Below are 27,907 nucleotides of genomic sequence, written 5' to 3'. Positions count from 1 at the left end.
GAGCCCTGTAAATATGATTGTTAAACAGCCAAGGGATCTAGTTTGGTTTTACTTTTCTAAAATGATTTGGATTTTCTAGAACTCTGTTCCTTTGGAGTCCAAAACTTAGCCTGCGTCTATAAGATACTTCTTAGTCAGTACCTACACTTCAGCTACTGCATACTTAGCAAATCCTAATTTACTCTGCTGGAAGTACTAAATTTACTAGGCTTCGCCCATTATTCCCCAAACAGCAATGATTTTCTAGCTTTGAGAAGTCCCAGGATATGGCTGTAGGCTTAGCATTTCTGCCTCTAAGATGACCAGAGGGGACCCAAAATTGCCTCATGACTCAGTTTTTCATTTTTTTCCCAAAGTATTACTTTATCTGTAGGCATAAATCCTAAGATTCAAGAATCCCTTGAATTCCAGGATATATGAAAGGAAATACACAGCTAGAGACTTGATGTTGAAATGGCAGAATATCAAAGAAAAAGAGAAGATTCTGAAAAGTAGTCAGTGAGAAAAAGCAGATTGTTTACAAAGGAAAATTAATTAAACTGAGAGCTGACTTCTCAACAGTAAAATGAAAATAAGACAGCAGTGAAATATCTTCAAACAGTTGAGAGAAAATATCTGTCAACTTAGAATTATATCTCTAGCAAAAACATCTTCCAAAAACGAGGGCAAAATAGTAACATTTAAGACAAATACTGAGTGCTCACTGCCAAGAGACCCACTACAAGTAATGAAATTCTAAATGATATTCTTCAGTAAAAAGAACTTTGATTTCAGAAGGGAGATCTGAGATAGAAGAAGGAATATTGAACAAAACCCAGAAAATTTTTAGAAAATTTAAATAAACGCAGACTATAAGACAATAAGCCAGCCCTGGTGGTCTAGTGGTTAAGATTCGGTGCTCTCACCGCTGCACCTGGGTTTGTTTCCTGGTCGGGGAACCACCCCACCTGTCTGTCAGTTGTCAGGCTATGGCGGCTGCGGGTTGCTGTGATGCTGAAAGCTATGCCACTGGAATTGCAAATACCAGCAGGGTCACCCATGGTGGACAGGTTTCAGCAGAGCTTCCAGACTAAAACAGACAAGGAAGAAGGACCTGGCCACCCACATCTGAAAAAATTGGCCATGAAAACCCTATGAATAGCAGAGCATTGTCTGATATAGTGCTGAAAGATGAGAAGATGGCACAAAAAGACTGGGCAGGGTTCCACTCTGCTGTACACAGGGTTGCTAGGAGTCAGAATGGACTCCACGGCACTAACAAATAAGACAATATGTTTGTATATATACATCTCCCATCCTCCCACACATACACACCATGCTAATCAACAATTGCTAATCAACAATAGTGTAGTGATTAGATGCCATTTATTCTGGTGTTCTAGAAGTAGATAAAGATGTTGATTAACTTTAGACTTTAGCTAGATTATACATGTTGACACTTCCAGGGTAGCTGCTAAAAGAACAGACAAAAGAGGGGCTGGCCCGGTGGCATAGTGGTTAAGTTCACACACTGTGCTCCGGTGGCCCAGGGTTCACGGGTTTGGATCCTGGGCATGGACCTACACACCACTCATCAGGCTATGCTGTGGCGGCATCCCACATGCAAAGTAGGGGAAGATTGGCATGGATGTTAGCTTGGGGACAATCTTCCTCAAGCAAAAAAAAAAAAAAGAGGAAGATTGGCAACAGATGTTAGCTCAGGGTCAGTCTTTCTCACACACACACACAAAAAGAACCGACAAAAGAAATAGAATATATAACTTCCAATTTAAAAAGAAAAAAAATGTTGTTCAGTCCAAAGAAGAGAAAAATAAATGGGACAAATAGAAAGCACAAGATAAGATAGTTGAAATAAACCTGAATAAAACAATAATCTCAATTATGTAAAGGGACTAAGCCCTCCAGTTAAATTACAAAGATTGCTAGACAATTAAAAAAACAGAAACAGCAAAAAGACATAGACAAGTTAAAAGTAAATGGATGGAAAAACATTTATCAGATGAATACTAGCCAAAATAAGGTTGATATAGCTATATTTATATTTTATATTAATAAATATACGTACTTAATAAAACCTTAAGGCAAAAAAGGCTTGGCATTGAGAAAGAAGATTATTACTTCTTACTGACTTTTAATCACCAGTGAGAGATGAGACTAGAGAGACAGGCAGGCACCCAGTCTTGGAGTCTTCTAGGACAGTGCTCCTTAAACCTGAGTTTGCATTAGGATCACTTGCAGAGCTTGTTTAAATATCGATTTCTGGGCCACTCCTGCAGGTAAGGATTCAGTAGGTCTAGGCCGAGGTTCCAGAACTTGCATTTCTAACACGTTCCTGGACAATGCTGACTCTGCTGGTTCAGAGAACATATTTTGAGTAGTGAGTACCCCACCTTTGGGGCATTTAGAAAAAGTGTGAGGTCAAGAATGACTTGGGAAACTCATTGGTGATGATGATACCATCCACTGAGAATAGGTAACAAAGAAAAAAAGATGTTATGTTTTGTTTTGAACAAAAGGAGTGTGAAGTCATGCAAGTCATCCAGGTGGAGACATCTAATAGCTAGTAGCATGTGGAAATCTAGAGCTCAGTGAACAGGTCTGGGCTTCCAATAGCGTGTAGACGGTACCTGAAGTTCTGGGAGTAAATAACTCACCCAGAGAGAGTGCAAAATGTGAGACTGTAAGAAAGTCTAAGACAAAAATCTAAGGAAAACCAACATTTAAGAAGCAGGCGGAAGAGGAGCCTGAAAATGCCAAAGAAAACCCAAAAGTATAATGGAAGACAAGAGAAAAGACAATTTGAAGAATATAATGGACTTCCAATTCAGGATGGCAAACCAAGCATTCATGTTTATCTTCTCTCCCTCTTAGATGCTTTGTTAAAATTTGAGCAAAGCAATAACAGTGTTATAAGCACACAAATTTGAGAATAGGAATGGGGCAAAGAAACAATAGGATATTTCTGAAAGATGGAAGGTGGACGGAGGAATGGTGACTGATCTATTTGTCTATTCAATGAATTTTTATTGAGGTGCTGAGGTAAAGATGTAGATTTCAGTTAGAAAACAATGCTCTTTATTAAGGAACTTTAGGGGGAATTTAATAATTTTCTAATTTTATATGTTGTAGATATTTTTCTCTATGTTTTTCTTTTCATTGAAATAAAAAACTTAAAGAATTTAAAAAATTTTGGAAATTGTTAAATTTAATTTTTTTATAAGCGATGGTTATTTAGACTATGTACAAACTTTGGGAACAGTATTTGAAAAAGAAAAGAAGAATATGCATTCTAATTAATTAATTAGTTAATTTTCACGTCTTCTTATTAAGTATGTAACTTGTGCAGTTCCAGCTACAATGCCAATGCTGCTTTTGATACACAATGAATTTGATTTCTTTCCTTAAATAGAATCCATAGGCAAAGAGTCAATTTTGGCTTTGCGATATTTTTGGTTTTTCTTTAAAATTTAAGATAGAAGGTAAGATGATAAGCAAACAAACAGAGAAAGCATTAGAATCCGAGAGAGTTTAGAGACATTAGTATCACTGGGAGGAGATCTTTTACTGATGCGGAGGCTCCAACCCTGGAAAATGTGATTTAATTAGCCTGGCTTGATATCTGGGTTGGGTCAGTATTTTTAAAAAGCTCCCTGATAATTCTAACGTATAGCCAGAGTTTAGAATCACTGGTTAGGAGATAGACTTACCTAACAACAGGTTAACTGACCAGAAGTTTTACAAAACCCCACGTGTCAGGTTCCCAAAACAGAGCCATGGAATTAGAATCTGTGAGTGTAATTTCCAAAATAGTCACAGATGATCATTGATGCCTACCTAGAGCAGATGCACTCAAATTCCTTGTAGAGCTAAAATTTTATATTGATGGCTGCTTAAGATTCAGTTTCTTTACTTTTGATGTATATTTCTTAACCTTTGAGATACATTATTTCAATTTCTACATTTCTCTCAGTCTTATTTTTCAGACACACACAAATTTTTTCCCCTGTTATTGAGTTGCATGTCTCAAATCCTTTTTGGAATAAGGTTGGATATAAACAGTGAGGGAAAAAAAGACTAGGAACGTTTTGTTTCTATATCTAGAACATGGTTTCTCAACTTCAGGGCTTATGACATTTTGGACCATGGAAGAAGTCTTTGTTGTGGGAGACCATCCCATGCATTGTAGGCTGTTTAGCAGCATCCCTGGGCTTTAGCCACTAGATGCCAGTAGTGCGTTCCTAGTTGTGACAATCGCAAATATCTCTAAACATTGTCAAATGTCCCTTGGGGGGCAAAATCGCCCCAGGTTGAGAACCACCGATTTAAAGATTGAGTTCCACTGTTTGGCTAGAAAAACAAAAAAGCCTGCAAATCACCGAATGCATAAGCATTTAACATTATTAGCCCTTATCTTTTGCTTCTTAATAGCAGCTTCTCCCTTAAAGCTGATAAAGCTTTCATTTTTCTTCCATGGATAATTTTGCTTATGTGTTAAAACTGTCAAAGCAGAAGAATATTACCAAACCACTCTGAAACAGCCATTCTGTTTTTTGTGAACAGAAATCATATAAGCTACTTTACACTGGATGTATTTTGTAGCTGTATTTCATAACTGTGTCTATTTCTTTGTGACATTAATGTAACCAAGTCAGAGTTTTCTAAACAATGAGAATTTTCTAAACATTAAGTGGCAAGGATTTCAGGAGAAGCAAAGAAATAAACCTTATCAATGACAGACCAAATAAACCGTATCAATGATAGACCGAGGCCTCTTGGTGGCACTGTTTATTTTTACAAAAATGATATCACTGCTCCACAATGTGCAGCACTTGATACATTATGCTTTTCAGAATATGTAATTTTAAGTTCAGTGAAATAAACCACTTTCAAGAGGATGCAGTTTCCGTGGAAAGATTGTTATACTGTCACTCTAACACGCTATGATCCCTGTATCCCCACAATTTGTTGTAGGGTCATGTTGGTGCTAAAGTCAAGTTTGTAGGCCGGAGGCAAGGTGTAATTACTCAAACAAAAAGACACAGATACAGTATGTCATCCCTGCTAATGACCAAAACATTTTCTTGCCCAGTAATCTGTAACAAAAAACCACATAAACAATCAGGCTGCATTTAAGTGTAGCACTAAAGAAAAACTTGGTGGCACAAAAATTGTTCCAGCCAATTGAGTGGAAATGAAAGAGAATAATACAAAGTTATCTCTGCTAGGGAGATGTGTGTTTGGAATGTCACCAACGGACAGTGTGTGGAGAAGGCCACCCTTCCTTACAGGCACACGGCAATCTGTGTAAGTACATTCGCTTCCTTCAGAACATTTCTGGATTCTACAGCTCCTTTAGAGCATTTGCTATGCACACAATAAAGAAATGTCTTTGGAAGATATGCTTTTCTTAAATTTTTGTTTTGTCATTAAAGTAGTTATCATTTGTTATTTTGGCATTTTTCTTTCCCAAAAGTTATTATTCAACCAATTTTTTTTCCTGATTCTTTCTCTTATTTCTGTATCTTTCAACGTAGATAAATTTGAAAGACAGTTTTCATATTTTTCCTTAGGTACCCTCACAAAACACACACACACGCAGACACACACAGAGAAAGATTCCATTTTAACGGTGTAATATTTTATAAAGTAAAAAAGTGGTTTTTTCCTAACCTTTTTGGGTGGATAGATTCTTAATTTCTGAATTTCTTATTTATGAAATGAGAGCAAGAGGTATAGCCATAAACTTTACAATCACTTCCCAGTATTTAAAACAGATTTTGGCTTTTGGTAGGCGGACTGCAACTGTCTATGTAAGGTAGTTGTGTGATTCCAATGGTGCTGACAGTGTTTTTATATATTTCACTCATTGCTTTTAGCATTGATGACATGCACTGCAACATTCACAAACGCCTTTCTGGGACCAAAACCTGCACAGTGAGTGAGCTCATCCAGGGTAGAATATACTCCTCAATCTTGAATACAAGCCATTCTCATAACTTATTTGGCACAAGAATTCCTCAAAAGCTCTTCAAACACGTTTATTGCTTCTTAACACATAGCAACATTGCCAGGATAAGGAAGCTGGTTTTTGTTGTTGTTGTTTAGTTTTACCTAGCACTCCAGAAATAATATACTTGTGAGCTTTCCATGATTTGGGGTAAGATTCCTTCTTCCCAAAAGATTCTTTCTCCAGAAAAATGATGAAACACAAATAAGACTAAAGTGCAAAATCAATACTTTAGAAGTGTAGAATAGTTGAACTAAATTTTAGTTGTTATTCAGTCTAATACCTTAATTGAATAGGTGATAAAACTAAAATCCAAAGAAGTCTTCACACAGCCAAATATATGTTAATTGCTGGTGATAATTAAATTTTTGCTTTGAATTCTATTTGCATAGTATTATCACTGCTCATTCCGGATGACAGGAGAAGGCTGGCTTCTGTGTTGTGGAGAATATCAAGACGTTCTTATAATTGATGCCAAAACTTTGGCTATTGTTCACACTTTTACATCATCTCAGTCTCCTGACTGGATTAACTGCATGTGCATTGTCCACTCCATGAGAATACAAGGTAATAGTTGGATATTATATAACATAAGAGATTGCGTATAAAAATATCAGTTTTGAACTATTTTTAAATTATTGGGCAAGAGTTCAGAATGCTGTTTTATGTTAGTGGGGATAGCTCTCTAAGCTAGATCAAGAAAAACTGAGAACACTCATGCCAGTGGTTCAAGTTTTTGGAAAGTCAGCAAGAAATTAAGATGAAGTAGAAAGAGGAGACCCTGTGTTTCCCTGACACAGTTATGCTTGGTGCATTTTAAGATTCACAAGCAAGTGTTTGTTGTGGATTAGCAGGACTCTTGGAACTTTTGCCCTTCTGTATCTTCTGGATGTAGCGATGAAGAGAATTTAATTTCTGTAATGAGTAACAACACAGGAAAGGGAAGACTGGCTCTTTATTTATTTCTGAAATAGTAAGGTTGCCAACATGATGTTTTGCAGGTGGTTCTGTTTTTAGTGGTGTTCTCCTTTTACATGGGGGGTCACTTTGAAATTTTAAAATATGACCTAAATGTTTATTTTTTATTTAAAAAAAAAGCTGAATATTTTCCACCTACATAGACCTGCATCATCCTCGAATGACTATGAAATGGTCTTTACAGCAACCAGTTATAGCAGTGGTCAGCTTATATGTGATCTTTGCTGTTTTTGCAGAAGATTCTCTCTTGGTGGTATCAGTAACTGGTGAACTCAAAGTGTGGGATCTCTCTTCATCTATCAACAGCATTCAGGTTGGCTTGTGAAACTCTATTCTTTTTTTCCCCTCCAATTTCAAGCATATTTATTAAAATTTTTTAATTATAGGGATATTACATGCTCATTATTAAAAGTTCAAATAATATAGAAGTCTATAAATGTTACTTCCCCGTACTTCCCCCATCCTTCTTCCCAGGGGTTAGCATTGGTAACAGTTGGATTGTAACTTTTCAACCTTTTCTCCCTGCATATACAAATGTCTTTATCTACACACATACCCACATATGCACACACAGATCACACTTTTAATTAAAAAAAGAAAACCATCATAAAAGAATATCTTTCTGTCCCTTACAGTAGAATATCTCATACACCCCCTGTCTCCTGGGATGTATGAGCAGGGGCAGGGAGACGACTATGAACAGCTGGGGGTCACATCCACTGGCAGTCCAGTATATTCACCTGCTCCCTGGCATCAGGCTACAAGTTGAGGTGATGGACAAAAGAACAGTCATAGTGTTTGTGCTGGTGACAAAATTGTTTCAGCTGCCCCATGGAGCGCTGGGCCCTCCTTAGGAATTTCTTGGTTGAGAAAGCCTAAGAATCGTGTTGACATACTGAGCCCGAGAAACACACCCACCATTTTCAGAAACTTATTGAGAATAGTATTCTATGTGTTTAGTGTTGGCCACTCTTCTGTTTTTTCAAAGCACTTTGTTCATTTTTCTATTTTAGCAATTAAGATACTGCAGGGTTTTTAAGAAATTATTTTACTTTTTTAAAATTTTATCTATCTGCCATGTCTGAACGTCAATAACTTATTCTTATCTTTTCATTCTCAGCATCCAGTGTAGTCTCTCACAGAATGTTTCTTGAATGATTATATATAATGAACGCTTGAATCCAAGTGGGTTTCCTGTTCACAATTTCTTTTGCAAAGTAACTTCTTTGCAAAAGGAAACTGGGGTACTCTTCATTTTATAATAATGGCGGTGATCTACTTCAGGTGTATAGGGGAGTAAGTCTTCTCATACAGTTGTGTATAGATTACCTAAAACTAGTACTAAAATGTTTTGATTCCTTTTGAAGGAAAAGCAAGATGTCTATGAAAAGGAATCCAAATCTCTCGACTCCCTGAACTGCCGGACAATACGATTTTGCACATATACAGAGAGACTTCTATTGGTGGTATTTTCTAGGTGTTGGAAGGTATTATAAAATAACATAATAAATACCAGTGATATACAAATGTAATTTGTTTTTTTCTTGTTCAGTGCAACAATTATAAGAATATAATGTAAATATGATACAAACTCTTTATAATATTATTACCAGAGAATGGGATGACTTGTCTTTCTGACTGACTTTCGTAAGTCTTCCACTCCCCACATTCAGCTGTTTACTTCCCAGGATATTATATGTATGCTAGCATATCCTAATTTTATTAATAACAAACCATAGTAATAATGAGCATTTATCTCTAGATTATTTTCAAAGTTGGTGCCTACACTTTAGAATTAAAAAGAAAACTAATACTTTTCATCTACATAAATTGATCTTATTTTTAGATTTTTTTGTTTTTTTGGCTTTGTCACCACATTTGTTTTTAGGGAATATACATTCCTTTCCTGTGAATATATTCACTGATGTCTTCAAGAAGAAAGAAAAGCTAAGTTACCATCGTTTGATAGCATCCTCTTTTTCTTTAACGTTTCGTGTGCTTGGCTCAGTTAACAAAACTATATTGTCTTACTTATATGCTGGTAATATATTTTTGAACAAAAATATAAAGTACATGGATATAAAGTGCATGGTCTAAAAAAGGATTTCTTCTGTATAAACATTTTTTGTGTGATAAATTTTCACATGTTAACATTGGGCTATCTATATGGAAATAACAAAATTATATAGCAATTTTGAGATTTTTGGTCTTTGTGCTTAATGGGCACTTTCTGGAATGATATAGTCAGATGAAGTTTATCCAGTGAAACTTACCTTAGGAGAAATGTGAAAAAAAAAAAAAAAGTACTAGTAAAATATTATCTTCATACATGTGTACAGTTTGGCCTTTTATTAACACTTGGTGTGTTGTATTAACACTGTCATCAAAATAGTCTTTTTTTTTTTTTTTTTAAAGATTTTATTTTATTTATTTTCCCCCCAAAGCCCCAGTAGATAGTTGTATGTCATAGGTGCACATCCTTCTAGTTGCTGCATGTGGGACTCGGCCTCAGGATGAACGGAGAAGTGGTGCCTCGATGCGCACCCGGGATCCAAACCCGGGCCGCCAGCATCGCAGCGCGCGCACTTAACCACCAAGCCACAGGGCCGGCCCAAAATAGTCTTGATGAGCATAATTTGTCTTTCATCTCATTGGCAGATTAGATTGTAAGCTTTTGTTAATGTGCATCATTAATTTTGTATTTTAGGTTTATGATTATTGTGATTTTTCCCTTCTGCGGACAGAAGCTAGTAGCAGTGGGCAGTTCTTTGCTGGTGGAGAGGTGCTTGCTGCTCACAGAATCATCATCTGGACAGAAGATGGTCACAGTTATATCTATCAGCTGCTGAACAGGTGGGCTCAGATGGGAGCGGCATACAAAACACTCAGGTAGAAAATGAACTTTGGGAGGTTTATTATGGAAAAATCCTTGCATGCTGCCCATGATCAAAAACCAGAACAAAACAACTTTGGCACTAGAAGATTTACTCTGGGCTTTGGTAGGCTTCAGTCTTTGTATAAAACAGCAGGGGATGAAGGAATGAGATTAACCATGTATAACTTGTACAGCTGGTGCTGGGTTTTCAAAAAGTCACTTGTAATTATTAACCCAACAATTTCTATCTGGAGTTTAGAAACTTGAATGGTACCATCCGGCTTTTGAAAGTGGGAGGGGAAAAAAAAAAACTAATAAAGAACCCCAAAGTTTTAAACTTCGCTTTTTATTTTTCACCACGCAGTGGGCTTTCAAAAAGCATATACCCTGCTGATGGAAGAGTGCTTAAAGAGACCATTTATCCTCATTTACTGTGCTCTACTTCTGTGCAAGAAAATAAGGTAATGCAAGAAAAGAGTGACTGCCTCAAAGCTATTTCACTCCATTTCTTAGATAAGTGTTGCTTTGTCTGTAACAGACTCAGGCTAGAAAAAATTGAATTGAAGAATCACATCATGTTGTTAACGAGAAAATCAAATCTAATTGTTAATGGTTACTGAAGAGGAAACTTTGCCTTTAAAAAAAATCTATTTTTTAAGTCTGGTTAACTAAACGATGCATATTTATTATAAAAAAGTTATAAATGTTAAAAAAACAAAGGAGGAATTAAAATTCCTAATTTTACCACCATCAATATCTACTATAAATAGTTGTATTATATGTATTTACTTATTTTAATAGGAAATGTTTCAAATAGTTGAAAAGTTGCAAGAATAGTACAATGATCACTCATATGCCCTTTACCTAGATTCACTAATTGTCAACATTTTGCCATATTTATTTTCTCTCTCTCTCTATATATATATATGTACACACAAATACATATACATACACACATACATTTTTTTCACTGCCCCTTTTGATAGATGGTTTGATACAACGTTACTGACATTTTGATGTATCTACTCCAATTTTTAAACTTTATCAAATGGTTTATATCTTGCTTTTTTTTTTTTTTGCTTAACTATATATTGAGATCATTTTCACATGTATGTAGCTATTCTTCTGAATAAATTTTCTTGTTAAAACAAATATAATTATGGTTTCTGGCAGAGAGTGGAGGATATAATTGTCAGCATTTACTTGACTGAATTATATCTTTGACACTCTCTGAAGCCTGAAAATTTAAGCAGTTACTTTATTTTAGTAATGTTAGCCAAAGTGTCTTTTTTTTTTGGATTTAGTCATCAGTTAATTGTCCAAAAAGGTATTTCACTGAGAATGGAGGAGTTTTGAATTATTGATGTGTCAACCAAGGAAGTATGTTAGTTTTTACAGAGTGATGGTTTGCTTAATTAGACAGCATAGCTGTTGGAAATCCTATAGTTCAGTGATAGTCCCTTTAACATATCTGTGAGGTTTTGTTGCAAAAACTTGATTAAGAAGCTGTCAGCCAAAAATTAGGCCTCCAAGTGCCACTGGGGCACAGGCAAACTTTAGAATTATGGCATCAAGCACTATTTCTAAAATCATTTGTGGGTGACAATAGAGCATTGTCTTGCTGTTGATCACAAAAGCCGTAATGTGGCTTACTCAAAAAGGCATTTTTAGTTTTTTTTTTTTTTTAAGGACCTGTCCTTTCCTCCTTTCTAGCTCCAGAATGCATTTTTATAAAGCACATTTTAGCCTACAAGCTAAATATAAGTAGTGTCCTTTAGGAACTTCTAGTCTACTGAAAATAGCAATGCTATACGTAACTATAAGGCAGAAGTACAATTAAAAGTTAACTTAAAAATAATAATCTCATGGGAAGCTACCTTGCTTTGTTTTTCACAATGTGAAAACACAGATTTATGGGTCTTCTCTCAATAATTCTTGTGAAGACAATCACAGTTGTTTCTGTATCTTAAAAGTGGGAAGTACTGGAAGCCAGTGAAATATGAATGGAATAATCTGAAACTGAAAGAAGCTGGTCTACCCATTCTGGGACCTTTGCCTGTCCTTTATCCAGCCAAGAAATTGAAGTCAGACATTATTCTTCTTATTCAAAACATTAATATTCACTAAATATAAGACTTCTTAGTCTCTCCTGCAGTTAGAAGGTAATGAAGGCATTTTGGTGAGGTGGGGAGATGAGTTCAATAAATATAGTGAGCTTAGAAAATGGTGCACTGTAAACAAGTAGTATTGACTGGACTTCTTTTTTGGAATAATACCATAGAATTAAATCTCAGTGTGTGACAATAACATGTTCTCAGAGTTCCCATTTGTAATGCGGGAACATATCTGCTGATGAAGTTGTAGTAGCAAGAATGAGGACTCTGCCTTCCTTCCAGTAGCTTTATGAGAGTATCCTTAGCTTCAAATCACAGCTGATAATCACTGAGACCTGTGGTGGGGGCCCTGACTGTTGAGATGAGGAACTGGGCTTCCCCGGGTCTTAGCTGTGGAGTAAGAGTGCAGCGCTGAGATGGGAGTAGTTGGGATGGAAACTGCCTGAGAATTGCAGATAAGGGATTTGGGAGCATGAACTAAGAGTAATGACAAAGATGACGATAATAGGTAACTTTTATTGAGTCCTTATTATGTCAGACATACACACCGCCTTATTTACATGAGTTCCCACCATGACCTCATTTTGAAACTGATGTTAAGAGAGGTTAATTCCCAAGATCTGAACCCAGGTAGTTTGGCCCCAGAGTCTGGCAATGTGTCTTTGGAGTGAGTTTCTCAATTGTTCTGAGAACTGGATAATAAGAATGGTTAATATTTATTGAGTATGCACCAAATGCCTGGCACCATTCTAATCACCTTAACGTTTGTCAACTCATTAATCCTGACAGTAATCCCATATAGCGGGTGCTTTTATTAGCCTTCTTTCACAGTTAGGGAAAATGAGACACAGAGAGGTTAAGTAAATTGCCTAAATCAAGTACTTGGCTCTTTTAGTAGAGTTAGTATGTGCTAAAACCAGGATTTGAATCCGGGCAGTTAGCCCAAGAGAATTCACTCTTAATGACTATTTTATTACCTCTTGCAGGCTCCACACTCCTTGTGATGGGTACCAGGTACTATGATGAAAAATCAGAATTCATATGGTTAGGGGCTGAGGGGGTTTTCAGGTGAATAGCAGAACTGGTGAGGGAACTTCTAGGAAGGAGGAGGATCGAGGGGTCAAGGAGTAGGTGTGAGCAAGTAAAGAATGGTAGAGGGCAGAGGGCAGAGGGGATAACAGCAGCATGGAGAATGTGGGCTGTAGGGGCAGTGTGGAGCTGGGAGGGAGGAGACATGCTGCCACCAACTTGAGTCACCACTCAGCCTCTCTGGAGTTTCATTCCCGTGTCAAAATCACAAGGGAGTTGGACTAGTCAATTCTAAGGTTCCTAAAGGCTGAGAGAATTTGAGAAGCCAATTTAACCACATTTTATCAACAACATTTCTAACACCTACAAAAATCATGGCCATGAGAATTATAAGACCCCAAAGTGTCTTCTGAGTCTTTAAAAAAATAGAAGATAAGGGGCTATCCCAGTGGCCTAGTGGTTAAAGTTTGGCATGCTCCACTTTGGCGGCCAGGGTTCGGAGATTGGGCACAGACTTACACCACTTATCAGTGGCTGTGCTGTGGCAGTGACCCACATACAAAATAGAGGAAGACTGGCACAGATGTTACCTCAAAGCGAATCTTCCTCAAGCAAAAAGAAGAAGATTGGCAATAGATGTTAGCTCAGGACGAATCTTCCTCAGCGAAAAAAAAAAAAAAGATATATTCAGAGAACTGACTTCATTGGAACTGTTTTCTCTTCTGCAATGCTCTCATTTCTTGAGACTATAAAGGATTGCATATCTTGGTTGCGTGGTCTTGGATTAGTTTCTTATTCTCTTCCTGTTTTACCTTCCTTATCTCCATAACAGTAATAATAACAATATTTACTTACTTTGTAGTTTTGTTGTGAGGATTAAACATAGCAATATTTTGTCCCTTAATATTCTCTAAAGATATGTTATAGAATTTTTCCACTAATATATCTAAATCTGAACCTTCAAATCTTTATCTTTTGACGAGGAACTACCACTTTCTTAGATTTCTTTAATTCTAGCACCCAGCAGTTGGCTTTCTTTTCAGGATGCCTTTTATTTGTACATCAAGAGAAGTTTGGGGTTTTGTTTTTCTAATCACTTAACCATTTTGATCTCTTGTGCATAATCTTTAGATACAAGCCTGCCCAAAGAACATCTGCACTGCACTGAGGTACTAGGGAGATTCTAGATTCATTCACTAGTGAAAGCATCTTTCAGAGTGCTGGTGCCCAATATTCTCTGCCTCAGCAAAATTATAACTATTTATATACATATATGTAATATAACGCTATATTACATATTAATATAAATATATGTCTTTTATAAGTTATGGACTTATTTTTCTTTGTGGCCACTTGGAAAATTTGAAATCAAGTATGTTAAAACTGAAAAATGGTCAACAGGAAATGGAAAGCATATTAATAACACAAAACTACCATACAAATATAAGTCGTTGCTATATTAAGTACAATTGGAACTGAAGGGACCATAAGGAAATCAGACCTCCTTAGTGGACAGTAGAGTATTGTCATCAAGATATAGGCTCTTGAGTCAAAATTACTGGACTAAAAAGCCCGTTGCTGTCTATATCACCTTAGATAAATCAACCTCTTCACTCCCAGTTTACTCATCTGTGAAATGAAGACAATAATAGTACCAACTTCACAGATTATCGTGAAGATTACTTAATGAACACATGTAAAGCTCCAAGCAGTATGTGTAATACATGCATAGAACATGTTCAATAAATGTTAGATAGTCTTGTTAACTCTTGGAAGTCTAGCTGATGACTTTGCTTCCTGTTTTATAAATTTTTTTTTGTCCTAAGTAAGAGATTATGTCACTTAATTCACTTGAAATTTTTGAAAGGGTGGGAAATAAATAGAAACAATTTAGTTCATCTGTGAAGTCTTGTTCCTCCATTTAAAAAACAGTGGCTGTTATTTTATACTTTGATATTTTTCCTACATAAAAGCCAACTTTTTGTTTTGGACCAGAGCAATCCCTTTGTTATGGGCTACATGAATGAAAGGAAAGAGCCTTTTTATAAGGTACTTTTCTCTGGAGAAGTCTCAGGAAGAATTACTTTGTGGCACATCCCTGATGTTCCTGTATCCAAGTTTGATGGTTCTCCTAGAGGTAAGACAATTTCCATTTCTAATCACATGTATGCTGAGAACTAGTTTATAATTAACTCTGTTTTTCTAAGTTGAGTTACATGAGGCTACAAACAAGAAAAATTTTCTTGTGTATTACTATGCATTAGATGCCAAAATAAACAGATGTAAACATGATGCTTCTAGATCTTATACAACAATATAACCAATATACTTCAAATTAACATCAATTTAACGTGAATGATGTTTTATTGAAATGAAATGAATGCTGACAATATGAATATAGGATAGGCTAATACACTATATTTTTATGTTTGAAATTGTCGTGTCCATATCCTATACTCTTTTTCAAACAATTTCTCTGTTGGGATTATTACAGCTGCTTGGAACTACAAGCACAGACAGAAACTTGGGCACTAAAATGTTTGGCAATTTGAATAATTAGATGATTCAGCATTTGCTTATTTTAACTTTCCTTCAAATACAAAACTGAACTCATCAAAGCAAACATTATTGTGGAGAACTTTCAAACTCCTGAGGCTATGTATTCCAAACTGAGGAATTCTGTCTTACTCTTTTTCCTTTGTTCCAAAATCAGTGAATCATCTCTGTGAGATTGTCTGGGGCACAGCAGAAACAGGGTCTCTATTCTCACTACTTGAATTTCTAAGCCTGGGTTTCCATTGGTTAACAAGTTTACTGGTATAAATTTTAGTGTTTCTCTTCCAAATGTTTTCAAAATGGTTCATAATAGACCTAGATTAATAAGAAATGGGTCAGGAAATAGACTTAGAAGTTGGTATGGTGTGTCGAAAAGTTTCTTCTTACAAGTTCAATTTTAAGAGTTGAAAAGTATACCATGCCCACTGCTGAGACTACTTGACGGTGGCTCTAGGATTTCTCATGTCTGTTCTACTTCCCGGCAGCAGAATTAAGCATCCAGCCAATCTTGTTTATAATTAGAACCGTAGAAATCTATGACAACTCTTGGTGCTAGTCTAAGTTTCGAGGTTGAGGTTTTCACAGTCACTGTGGCGTGGGTACTTCAAGGTCAAGGAGGCCTTTTGGTTAATAAATTATATAAAGCGAGGTAGGTTGGCTTTAACTTGCCTTCTTTGCTTCTGGATGCCAAGCCTGTCTTACTTTCTGAGCCTACCTGAGGCACATGTCAAGTGCTTGGGTGGTCAGCTGTATAAATGATAACCAGTTCTCTTGGTAGCTGTAGATAGTTGCCTGGGGGTTGATATGACTTTGAGATATTCATATCCTTGACATTTAAAGAATAAATTTCTTCCATTTACCTCACACAACTAATAGACCCTCAGTTTTCCTTCTTAACATTATAAAGGCAAATAGAGAACTCATGAGGTTGGTCCACCATTTTACATCATTGCGAGAGTTTCTCAGTTCTTTTCAGTTGACCTAGGTCTAAAATGAATGCACTAATATACATCTATTCTTCTGAGGCTCCTTTAAGGACAGAGGACTAATAAAATAGCATTTTGATGAAGACAGTGGATGGTGGGAGAACTGTTCTGCCCATAGCCCACTATTAGGATGGCAAAGGAGCCTCTGTGTAACCCAAGGGATGGTGCCTTGATAATATTTTCCATATCCATGATGAATTTATAAACCAAATTTTTCTTTTTTGTGTGTTTTCCTTTTAGAGATACCAATAACTACTACCTGGACCCTTCAAGATAATTTTGATAAGCATCATACCATGTCACAAAGTATTATTGATCACTTCTCTGGATTTAAAGATGAGACTGGAACTGTGGTAGTCACTTCATCAGAGTATGTTCCAAGTCTTGATAAACTAATATGTGGCTGTGAAGATGGGACAATTTTCATTACACAGGCTTTGAATGCTGCCAAAGCAGGACTTCTAGAAGGCGGTTCTTTATTAAAAGGTCATTGAATTTTATTTGACCCTATTTATTTAATTTACCTAAGTTCCAACTTTAACAAGCTGTAATAAGAAGATTGCTGAAGCTTAAAAGATTTGCTAGTATTTTCTAATAAATGTGTATATATTTTAATGTTAAACATACATCTAGATTTTTTAAAAAGTCAAGTGGAAGGTATACAATGAGAAATATGTTTCTCTCCTTCCTTGTTCTTCCAGTTCTCTTCACCAAAGGCAACTGCTAATAAGTTTCTTTATACCCTTCTCAAAATTTTCTATGCATATACAAACACATACCAACATAGCAGTATGCATTCTTTTAATTATGTCATACAAATAGAAGCATTTTTACCACACACTTTACTGAAATGTCCTTAAACAAATCTTAAAATATTTTGGTGCACATTCCTTATGAGCTTAAGTGATTAATAATAATCAAATTTTAATTAAAAAAATCTCCTATTAATTGGTGTTTAAGTTTTAGTCTTGGCTACTACAGACAAAGCAGAATTAACTATCTTTGCATATATATATATGTGGGTATATCTATAGAATTAATTCCCAGGAGTAGAATTACTAGATCAACATTTATGTGTATTTTTAATTTTGAAAATACGTCTAAAAATGTTCTCCAAAGAACATACATGAATATATGTATGTGTCCACTAACAACCTATGAGAATGCCTTTTTCCCCAAACCTTGGCCAAAACTGTGTGCTGTTAAAATTTTAGATTTCCAATTAGGAGAAAATGGTATCTTCCTGTTTTAATTTTTATTTCTTTGTTAATGAAATATAAGTATATTCTTATACATCTTTGTGCAGTACAACAGCGAATACCTATTAAATAAAGACAATTGTGCATTTAAGTTTTATTAGGTAAAAGAAGGAAATGTAGGAGGTGATTGAGATTTGGGGGTGTGTAAATAAAGTTGTATACCATTTTTTTTTTTTTTTGTGAGGAAGATCAGCCCTGAGCTAACATCCATGCCAGTCCTCCTCTTTTTGCTGAGGAAGACTGGCCCTGAGCTAACATCTATTGCCAATCCTCCTCCTTTTTTTTTCCCTTTTTCTCCCCAAAGCCCCAGTAGATGGTTGTATGTCATAGTTGCACATCCTTCTAGTTGCTGTATGTGGGACGCCACCTTAGCATGGCCCAACAAGCGGTGCATTGGTGTGTGCCTGGGATCCGAACCCAGGCCGCCAGTAGCGGAGCACGTGCACCTAACCGCCAAGCCACAGGGCGGCCCCTGTATACCATTTTTTATTGTGTGGATCCTACTAGACTGCAAGGCCCTTAAGGGTAAAGACCAAATCTCAGTTTTTTAAAAATAATTTTGTTAAATTGCCTACTATGTTCTCAGCTTACTTTGGCTACTTACTAAGTATTACTAACTTGTGATTCAGTGATTGACTGCAGCAGAGGTGTGAATAGCAATAAACTGAGGAGAGGTAGTGTACTGCTGTACAGCTCAATGGCTGCTGTTAAAAGTTAGTGAAAAAGCTTAAGACCTTAGCATTTTTTATCTAGGCTGATTTATCTTGTCCAGAAAACAAGCAGAAACCTACGTTTGACTTGTAACATCTGAATTAATATTCATTTTGGTTTGCTAGGGGATAATCAAGTGAGGATGTACCTGATGGAGTAGAAGTAACCAATGATTCTTTAATAGAATTAATAGTGATTCTTTGGGACTCATTTTCAATTTGAACAAGGAGAGTTTGTAGTCTATACTCCTCTCCAATTTTTTTAGATTTAGCTAACGATGAAGGAAGAAGCAGTGTGGAAACTGGATGTAGCTCTGTGTTCTAGTACAGCTATGGTTTGAAATACCCAAGTTCCTACCAAGTTTCAGTGCTAAGAATTTATGGACATTATCTTATTTATTCCACACAACAGTCTTGTGTGAAGTAAGTGCTATTATTACCCCAATTTTTTCAGATGCAGTACCTGTGGCTTAGAGGGAAGATGCAACTTGTCCATGGTGACACATCTAGTAAGTGATAGATCCAGAAAAACAAAGCCAGATTTGTTTAACAGCAAAGCTATGCTCTTAAACATTTTGCTGTGCTTTTTCACACGTGGATTCAAACAACTTAACCTCTCTGAGCCTCTGATACTTTATCTGTAACACAATGAGGTGGAACTAGGTAATCTCCAACATCTTTTAAAGCAAAAATGTTCTGTGAAACTTTGCTTTTCTTTTTTACAGACTTGGTCATGCTAATTTAAAGGACAGCAGTAATGTTCAGAGCTTATTTTTGTAGAGGAAAAATGTATGAATTGTCCATTCTTTTAGAACAGCATTTGCTATTTCGTGGTACTGGAATTAGTAACTTGCTGACAGCCTTAAAGAATTAGTGGACTTTGAACAACCAACTTCAGTGCTTCATCAATGGCTTATGATGACCTTCTTGTCTTTTGAGATGGTCTAAGGGTTGTTCACTAATTTTCTTAGTCAACTGCCTAGCTTTAATTATATGTAGTTTCCTTACATTAAAAATTTATAAAGGAAAATCTCAGGACTATTTCTTGAACAAAAATAACTTTTTTTATTATTTGGTGTTTGGTTCTTTTCCAGATTCCCTTCCTCACAAAGTTCTCAAAGGCCATCACCAAAGTGTTACTTCTTTACTTTATCCACATGGTCTCTCTTCAAAATTAGACCAAAGTTGGTTAGTGTCCGGGGACCGGGACTCAAGTGTCATTTTGTGGAATATCTTTACGGAAGAAATTTTGCATAAATTCTTTTTGGAAGCTGGTCCAGTAACAAGTCTTTTGATGTCACCAGAGAACTTCAGAGTAAGTTAAGATAAAGAGTAAAATATAACACATAAGTTCAAAAGTTATATAACATTATAGAATGTTTAAAAGACAAAAGGAAAAATAGCCCCTATTCCCACAGAAAAAAAAAAGTTCTATGTGCCCATAATAAAACTAGATGATTTTTATACACTCCTTTCTAATATTTTTATATGCATTTTATTACTACAGCTTATACAAATAATTTGGTTCTAAAGCGAAGGTTTTGTCAATTCTTGGCTTTACAAAAGCAACTTAATTCTCTTTAAGTACTTAAATTTTTTTCCCTAGTTATGTATCTTAATTTTTAATGGAATTATCTTTTCTTTTTTAATAAAAGCAATAAACACTCAATGTAAAAACAATTCAAATATAAACGAATCTATAAATAGAAATTAATTGTTGCCTTCAACAATTTGCTTTTAGGGGCCGGCCCGGTGGCCCAAGTGGTTAAGTGCATGCGCTCCGCTGCGGCGGCCCGGGGTTTGCCGGTTCGGATCCAGGGTGCGCACCGACGCACCACTTGTCAAGCCATGCTGTGGCAGCGTCCCATATAAAGTGGAGGAAGATGGGCATGGATGTTAGCCCAGGGCCAGTCTTCCTCAGCAAAAAGAGGAGGATTGGCAGATGTTAGCTCAGGGCTGATCTTCCTCACACACACAAAAAAATTGCTTTTATAACAATATCAATAGTTACATTTTCTTTTTCTTAGATAGATTTTTACTTGCTCTTTCATTTATTTAACAAAGAGTGAGTTTTAACAAATTTATGAGCATCTGGCTTGTGCCAGGCAAAAGGAAATGCTTTCAGGTATAATTTTCTATGCAATGTCAACTTAAATTCAGCTTCCATAAAGTTGATGTCTTTGTTAAAATATGAACAACCAGCTTTTGAGTTTCCTGAGTTTGTAAGTTAGTTGATTGGCTTGAAAAAATTATTTCTCCATAATAATATTATAAAAAATCAGCTCCAAAGTAAACTCAGAGAAAATTTACACTGTGTTTTTGTAGTAAGACATAATGAAAGCAATATTTCAGCAACACGAATGATTAAACAAAACAATGAAACAAAGTTAAGTGACTTTAAAAAAAAAAACTTCCACATAGTGATTTGGGATACCTTGATATGTCTTTTAATCCTGAAGTTCCTCTCCCCTTTTTTTTTAAGTCATTTTTTTCTCTCTGCTCCAAGAAGGTAGTTCAAGTCCATTCTACACCTGATCCCTTTTACTTTTGCCTCAGTCACAGACGCTTTAACTCTAAGGATCAGAACCCATTCAAACCAAGTCAAATAAAAAGAGAATTTGTTGACAGGGTTGAGAGGAGAGGCTGTCCTTTAGACATCCAAGACAAAATACTACAGCAAGGACCCAGTGGAACGTGGACTTAAATTCAGAAACCAAGGTTACTCTTCGAGTCCTTTACTCTGAAAGACTCTACTTTTTTGTGATTGCTCCTTTCTCTTGCTTCTTCCTATGACTTCTTTTGGCTTTACAATTTTAAATGCCTAGAAAAGAGAATTTGATTGGCCTAGTCTGAGTCTCCAGTGTATGTCTACTCCTGGCCATAGGATCTGTGTTCACGTGTTGTGTGTGTGTTCATATGTTGTGTGTGTGTGTCAGTTTCCTTAAGCACATTGGGCTGGACAGAGGCTTTGAGTTGGGCAGGTTCTCCAAGAGGTAGTGGTGGGGAGGTAGTGCCATCTGCCCCATTCTACAAGTCCAGGATCCAGATCTATCACACCTGCCATTTTGTGATTTTTTTTCCTCGAGATTTCTGTAGTCTCTAAAAAGAGTTAGGAAAAATAATATGCTCCCCAGTGCCCCACAGAAAGAGGACCATGATGGGCACTGGGAGATTTTCAAGGGAGCCCAACTAGTGCTTTAAACACAGCAGCTGAAACTCTGACTAGGTGCTGTAGTGAAAGTCTGAGAATCCACACAGCAAGATGGTTAGAAAAGAAACAAAGAATGTAGCAGAGCCACTCCTTGCTTTCCCTCCTCCCCGCCCCCCACCCCATCTACCCCTATCCATGGGCTGCCTAATACGTGGCCCTCGTGGTAAGACACAGTGGTGCCTTGTAAACTGCCAGATTAGCCTCAGAAGCATCCAGCACGGATGGTTTTTGTCCTAAACTGTGTTCAAGGTAACCACATGCTGACTTTTTAAAAAGTATCTTAAGTATCTTTGTTCTGGGAGCCTATTTTTGGTCCTTGTGTCTTTGAAGTTTCACATTCAGTTGGAACTATCTAATGCTTACCTCTTTTAGATTGTGTCTACACTGAGTTTCCTGTTTGGATTAGAATCTGTAGAGTTCTGGGAACAGCACCAAATCACATTTTGAGGCTCTAAGTGGAAAATATCAGCTCATGATACCCTTGGGCCTAAGCTTGTGTCTACAAATAGCTTCTTTTTGTGGCAACAAATTAGTTCTGGGGTTTATTTTACTCTGCTTTATTTCCGACGTCTGCCTCACTGCCTGAATTTGCTGAGTGATGGTCAAGTCCTTCATTTATCTTATAAGTAGATCTGGCCTGGAATTCTCCTTTTCACTTGCATCTCTTGACCTTCCTGATAGGTTGTTGAGTTTAAAATCTACTCAGTAGAGTGTTATGTGGAGAGGTGCTGTAGCAAGCAGAAATGTCCCTTTGTAAAATGGGGTTTTAACAAAAATTTTATTTTACTAGGGGAAAAAATCTGATTTAATTTTAGAGAAAGCGTTTGACTATTTACTTACACGAGAATACTGGTTTTGTTCACAGCTAAGAAGTGATCAGGTAATTTGCTGTGTGTGCAGTGACCACTCCGTGACTGTCCTTCACCTCGAGGGGAAGAACTGCCTCCTGCGTGCCCGGAAACACCTTTTCCCTGTGAAGATGATAAAATGGCACCCGGTTGAGAATTTTTTAATCGTTGGATGTGCAGATGACTCTGTTTACATCTGGGAAATTGAAACAGGTAAATTGAAATTTTAGCCCTTTTCATCTTTTATATATTTATGACATCAAAGCATTTGACTGGGTAGAGAATTCCAGAGAAGTAGTGGGGATGACCTCACTTTCTTTAACCTTTGATTGGGCTGCATTTAATGGCTTCAGTTGAAGGCGTGTGTGGAAAATAAAACACAAGGGCCTAAGTCAGATCCTGACCAACTGATGATAAGCTGACAGGGCAATGCACAGGAATGAGCCGGATATTTCTGGAAGCTATAAATAAAAACATATCTACTTTAATTATTAACAAGAGAGAAATTTAGTGTCCTACTAGTCTCAAATTATCATTAAATTCTGCCTTCTTCAGCATACTCACCATCTCAGCAACATTTTGAGCTAATTGATGATCAGTAATAATGGAATATAATTAATTACAAAACTCCAAAAAGTTGAGTCAGGGAAACTGAAAATTGAGTGGCTCAATTGAACTTTTGATATCGTAGCATAGAGAATGTATAGTTTGAACTTTAAAGTTTTGAAAAAGTTTTACTGAATAACTTAAGATTGAGAGTTAAGCACTTCAGGTAAATGCTGGAACATATCAAATAAGCCGAGGTAATTAATGCATGTGAGTCAGCCGAGTGCGCTCAAGAGTACATTTCACTGAAGCCGTTGCATGATTTTTATTGATTAATCAGTGGTGGTTTTATGTTGGGTGTTATTAACAGACTGGATAGTTTATAATATAGTTTAGAGCCATACATCACCAAAATAATTGCTATATTCTTTACATTTGACTTTCGTGTGTTAATAATGATGGCTAATGTACTGGCCTATTGAGGGTGCAACATAATGCTGCCTTACATTTGTACCTTGCTTTACAGCTTTGTGCTCATTTTCCCATTAGATTATTATAACTTCTAGGGTAGGTGGAAGAGTTACTGGAACTCCTTTTATTGATGAGGAATTTGTAGCTATGATTTGTAAATGTGCAAGACTACACAGCTACTAAGTAGTGAACCAAACGAGGGTCCCCATTGTTCTCTAAATGATATACGACAAATTAGGAGAGTTCTGAATTCTTAGGTAATCTATCAATCTGAGTGACAATTCAGTATAATGGATAAAATAGGCTCTAAATCCTGGGCTTGCCTCCAGGACCTGCTAGCGAAGAGCTATTTGACCTTGGACAAATAACTTGGCTTCTCTGCGTGTCAATTTCCTTGTCTGTGAAATGGGAGTGATAATACTGCCTTCCTGTTAGAATTAAATAAACTAATACCCACAGTGCTTGTAACAGGGCCTGTAGGTACTAAGCCCTTAGTAACAATTAACTATTATTATTATTATCAAAGAATGCAGCAGAATCTTGACTTTTGCTTGTGAAATATGAGTCTGTAGAACACATGCACTGATAAATGTGTACAATTGCATTGTTTTTACTAATCAAAATATTTTTCCTAGAAAATAGAACCTAGCAAGAATAAAGAAATATCTGAGCACTTACAAGTGTTTATGGTTCCATTGCCCCATCAGGATACATTTCAGGTTATGCAACTTTTTATTTGTGTATTTTTTAATGGGGTGGGGAGTAAGGGAGGGAAGCCAAACCACTAGCACTTCTTGAGACCATATTTATTCACAATGTGTTTTAATTTTATTATTTCTTTTTATACTCCCCAAATATGTAACCAAATGTTGTAGAACATTTGAAAAATACAGAGAAACATGAAAAGCAAATAATCCTATTCCACTGCCTAAATATAACTGCTATTAATATTTTGATCTACTTTCTGTCAGACATCTTGCTATGTCAATAAATAGATGTCTATGTTGTGTTTTAGTCATGGTCTTGGCAGGAAATTGAATTCAACCCAGGTGGGTCAAATGAAGAGCCTTAAATGAAAGGACTGTTTATAGGGTTGTGGATAGGGATTAGGGAACAGACAAGGAATGGATAGAGAGGCCCCCATCAGCCCCACACTGGTGTCAGGAAGCTCTTACCACTTCTAGGGCTGAAGCAACAAGAGGAGAAAGTAGTGTTACTGGAACCCAGTGCGAGCTGAAGCCCAGGAGGAGTGGTCACTGCCTGAAGTCATGGAAGAGAAACAGCTCTGACCAGAGATGCAAGACTCAGACACAGAGTTGGAAGAAATTTTCTTCTCTCTCCTTCTGCGTCTGCTCCTTTGGTTTAATCCAACTGGAAGTCAGAGGGAAGGATGTTCAGTTCTAGGCATCGGCCAGGGGCACAGAGCAGGACACAGAAGGGTAGGGAAAGGATGGAGTAGGTTGTCAAATGGACGATAATTGGCATAGAGGCCACAGTGGACTCACCGTACTTTAACTCAGGAATCTCCTATAGTTGGTTATTTATATTGTTTTCCATAAAAAAGTTTGTTTTAGAATTGCTCTATCAAATAAGATGCACATTTAGTGCCAAATTAACCTGTAGAATATTTGTTCCAAATGAGGCTGTGAGGCTGCTTATCTCTTGGTTATCTACATTAATAGTTTATAAACAACCTTAACTAACCTAAGGTAGAGCTTATAATTGGTGAAAATATTACTAATAATTATATCGATGCCTTCATATTTGTAATGTGCCTGTTCACTTTGTCAACACATCCTCCCGTTGATGATCTTATTTGAGCCCCACAGCACTAGGTGGAGGTGGCTGACAGCCTAACTTTCCTCACCACACTCGTTCCTTTTGAGTAAGTTTGTGTTGTTCTTTCATTCCATCTGGTATTGGCTCTGTTTTGTGGTGAATTTAACCCCTGCAATTCCAATTTTGTTTAAAATTTAATGAACTACTTTTTCTTTCCCAAGATGAATTTCATCTGGCTAAGATACTTCCATCATGTTTACTCTACTTGATTTCTGTTTCATCCCTTTCCTGTAAAGGTGGGAAAATCTGGGATCAGAAAGTTTTTCTATTTACAGTTTCATAAAGTTAGGGGAAAAAATACCAGCTGAGACCAAAACGATTCTGCTGAAAAGAGGTGTAGAGGTCATAGAATATGCTTGTTCACTGATAGGCCTGGCACATGAATGAATGAATGAATGAATGAATGAACTAATCCAAATGTTCTTGGACCTCAGTAGATTGAGTACAAATGAGTTCACCTTACCATTGGCCAATTGTGGTGGCTCTTAGATCATGGCCGCCCAACTATAGGTACGTCCTTAGCTTTCTTCTCCAAATCTCCCCTAGGATTTCTGGAGTTCCCAGGACACACCTCACTTTCTCAGGTGTAAGTCTGTGTACTTTCTACTCGAGCCAATTTTTCCTGGATCTTTGCCTTTTAGCTTTGTTAAAAGGTTCATACTTACTTCCATATGTGAACATACCTATTCTTTGTTCCATTTCTCCAGCACTCTGCCTCCTCTAAATACCTGAAGGAGGAATAAATTGACACGAAGGCATTTATCAGCTCTTTCAGCACTAGAGCAACTCCACAGCTCATAGCGAGAAAATAGGAGTGCCAGTGGGATAAGGGTTTGGGGGAAAAGGGCTTAGAAAGAAAAGGCAGGGGAAGAGGCTCGAGGCCAAAAGTAATCTCAACTGTGCCAAAAGCCTGCCTTGCTGGAAGATTGGGGGGGTGGGGCAAAGGTCAGTCCCTGTGCCACCTTTCCCCAGGTGTGGAGAATGGGATATGAGACTTTTTCAGTTTTTCACAGACACTTTATAACAGCCTATTCTCACTTTATTCGTGAGATTTATTCATTCATTTATTTATTCTCTTTGGTAGAATGCACAAACATATTCTAGAGCCACTTACCCCCTTGCCTATTTTATCTTAAAATCATAAAAGGTATTTCTTTCTGTGAAGGTGGCATACCAGGTGCATGCCAGGGTAGAGTTTGGGATCATAGGTGGGCATGCTCATCTCATGGGAGAGCAGACACTGGAGAAAGGAAGTATTTATTAACAGTGAGGGCCCTCGTCTTCTGGCTAAAACTGCAGTGCTGCCAGCTTGGGAGTGATGAGGGCATCTAGTTTTGCTTATTGATTGGCCAGATGTCCCATGATGTTTAGGCGTGATTAGGAAGGGGAAAAATTGGAGATGTCATTTTGATTAATATTTTAGCTCCCACAGTGTATTTGGCACTAACAACTCTGGGCAGCTTTGTCACCCTCATTGCTGTGAGACACAATAGGGATAATGTAGTACTGATTTTTTCCCCTAAAACACACACCAGAAATAAATCTCAGCTCTGAGCTCATTATTCTTTTGAGAATTGAATTTAAAATAATTCTGAGGACTTTTCTGTTCGCAGTAATGGATTTACATAGCAGAAAACTTGTGTAATGAATTTCTTGTGTGTTATTAATATAACTGTTATTATTATTATTGAAGGTCTTCTGTTAAGCTTATGGCCTGTATTGTGAAATACGCCGTACTAGGCAAGTGGATTTTTTTTGGGGAAATGGAAACCTTACTTGCTTGAAAATAAAACATTTCTTGATAAGATAGTCAGAAAAATTTTTTCTAGAAAGGGCTGGATAGTAAATGTTTTCAGCTTTGTGGGCCATATGATCTCTGTTGCAACTACTGAATTCTGCCCTTGCAGCACAGGAGAAGCCATAGATAATAAGTAAAGGAGTGGGTGAGGCTATGTTCCAATAAAACTTTATTTACAAAACAGGCAGCTGGCTGGATTTGCCCTGCACTGTAGTTTATAGACTCCTAAAAATGATGATAGTTTTTTTTAAAAGATCATTATTTTCATAATAACTCATTCTAAAGCAGTTTATAATTTTTAATCCATTATACCTCAGCGACTCTGTATGGTTATACCCATTTTGCTAGTGAAGATATAGAACACAGATTTTTTGAGTCTGAAGCTCCCCAGGCTAGGTGTTGGGCACCTGCACTAGAACGTGTGTCTCTTTCTTTCGTTCTGGTGTGATCTCCACTGTACCGAACAACAGGAGCACCTCTTGCAGATGGAGGTTAGCCTTTTGAAACTGTCAAGCAGGGAATTCGATAAGAAAAGCTCTGAGAAGCCAAAAAAAAAAAAAAAGAAAAAGGCTGCCGGGAAACCTGCTAATGCTCTTTTAAAGAAGAGGGTCTCTCAGAGCTTGACTCTCAATTTACACACAGTTCTAACACCTCTGGTCATCTGATTTCTCAGATGACAA

The 27,907-nt window shown here is 36.9% G+C and overlaps 1 protein-coding gene across 10 annotated transcripts in view; it reads left to right on the top strand.

The window, feature by feature from the left end:
- The window catches only part of WDR72 (WD repeat domain 72), a 299,038-nt gene that overhangs the window by 103,114 nt on the left and 168,017 nt on the right, over positions 1–27,907 (top strand). For 9 of the 10 annotated variants that reach the window (XM_087427411.1, XM_087427430.1, XM_087427406.1 and 6 more), the window contains 10 exons: positions 5,226–5,304; positions 6,400–6,574; positions 7,222–7,298; positions 8,353–8,472; positions 9,693–9,874; positions 10,225–10,321; positions 14,999–15,140; positions 16,786–17,031; positions 19,609–19,829; positions 22,591–22,786. In XM_087427411.1, coding sequence (XP_087283537.1) covers positions 5,226–5,304; positions 6,400–6,574; positions 7,222–7,298; positions 8,353–8,472; positions 9,693–9,874; positions 10,225–10,321; positions 14,999–15,140; positions 16,786–17,031; positions 19,609–19,829; positions 22,591–22,786 — 1,535 coding nt within the window. The remainder of the gene's footprint in view (positions 1–5,225; positions 5,305–6,399; positions 6,575–7,221; positions 7,299–8,352; positions 8,473–9,692; positions 9,875–10,224; positions 10,322–14,998; positions 15,141–16,785; positions 17,032–19,608; positions 19,830–22,590; positions 22,787–27,907) is intronic. The other variant, XM_087427436.1, reaches the window with a different exon arrangement.

This window comes from Ceratotherium simum, chromosome 3 (assembly GCF_057802395.1).
Source record: "Ceratotherium simum simum isolate JZ-2026a chromosome 3, ASM5780239v1, whole genome shotgun sequence".
NCBI lineage: Eukaryota > Metazoa > Chordata > Mammalia > Perissodactyla > Rhinocerotidae > Ceratotherium > Ceratotherium simum.
Note: the sequence above shows the minus strand (reverse complement) of the source record. Positions and strands in the feature narration are given on the sequence as shown.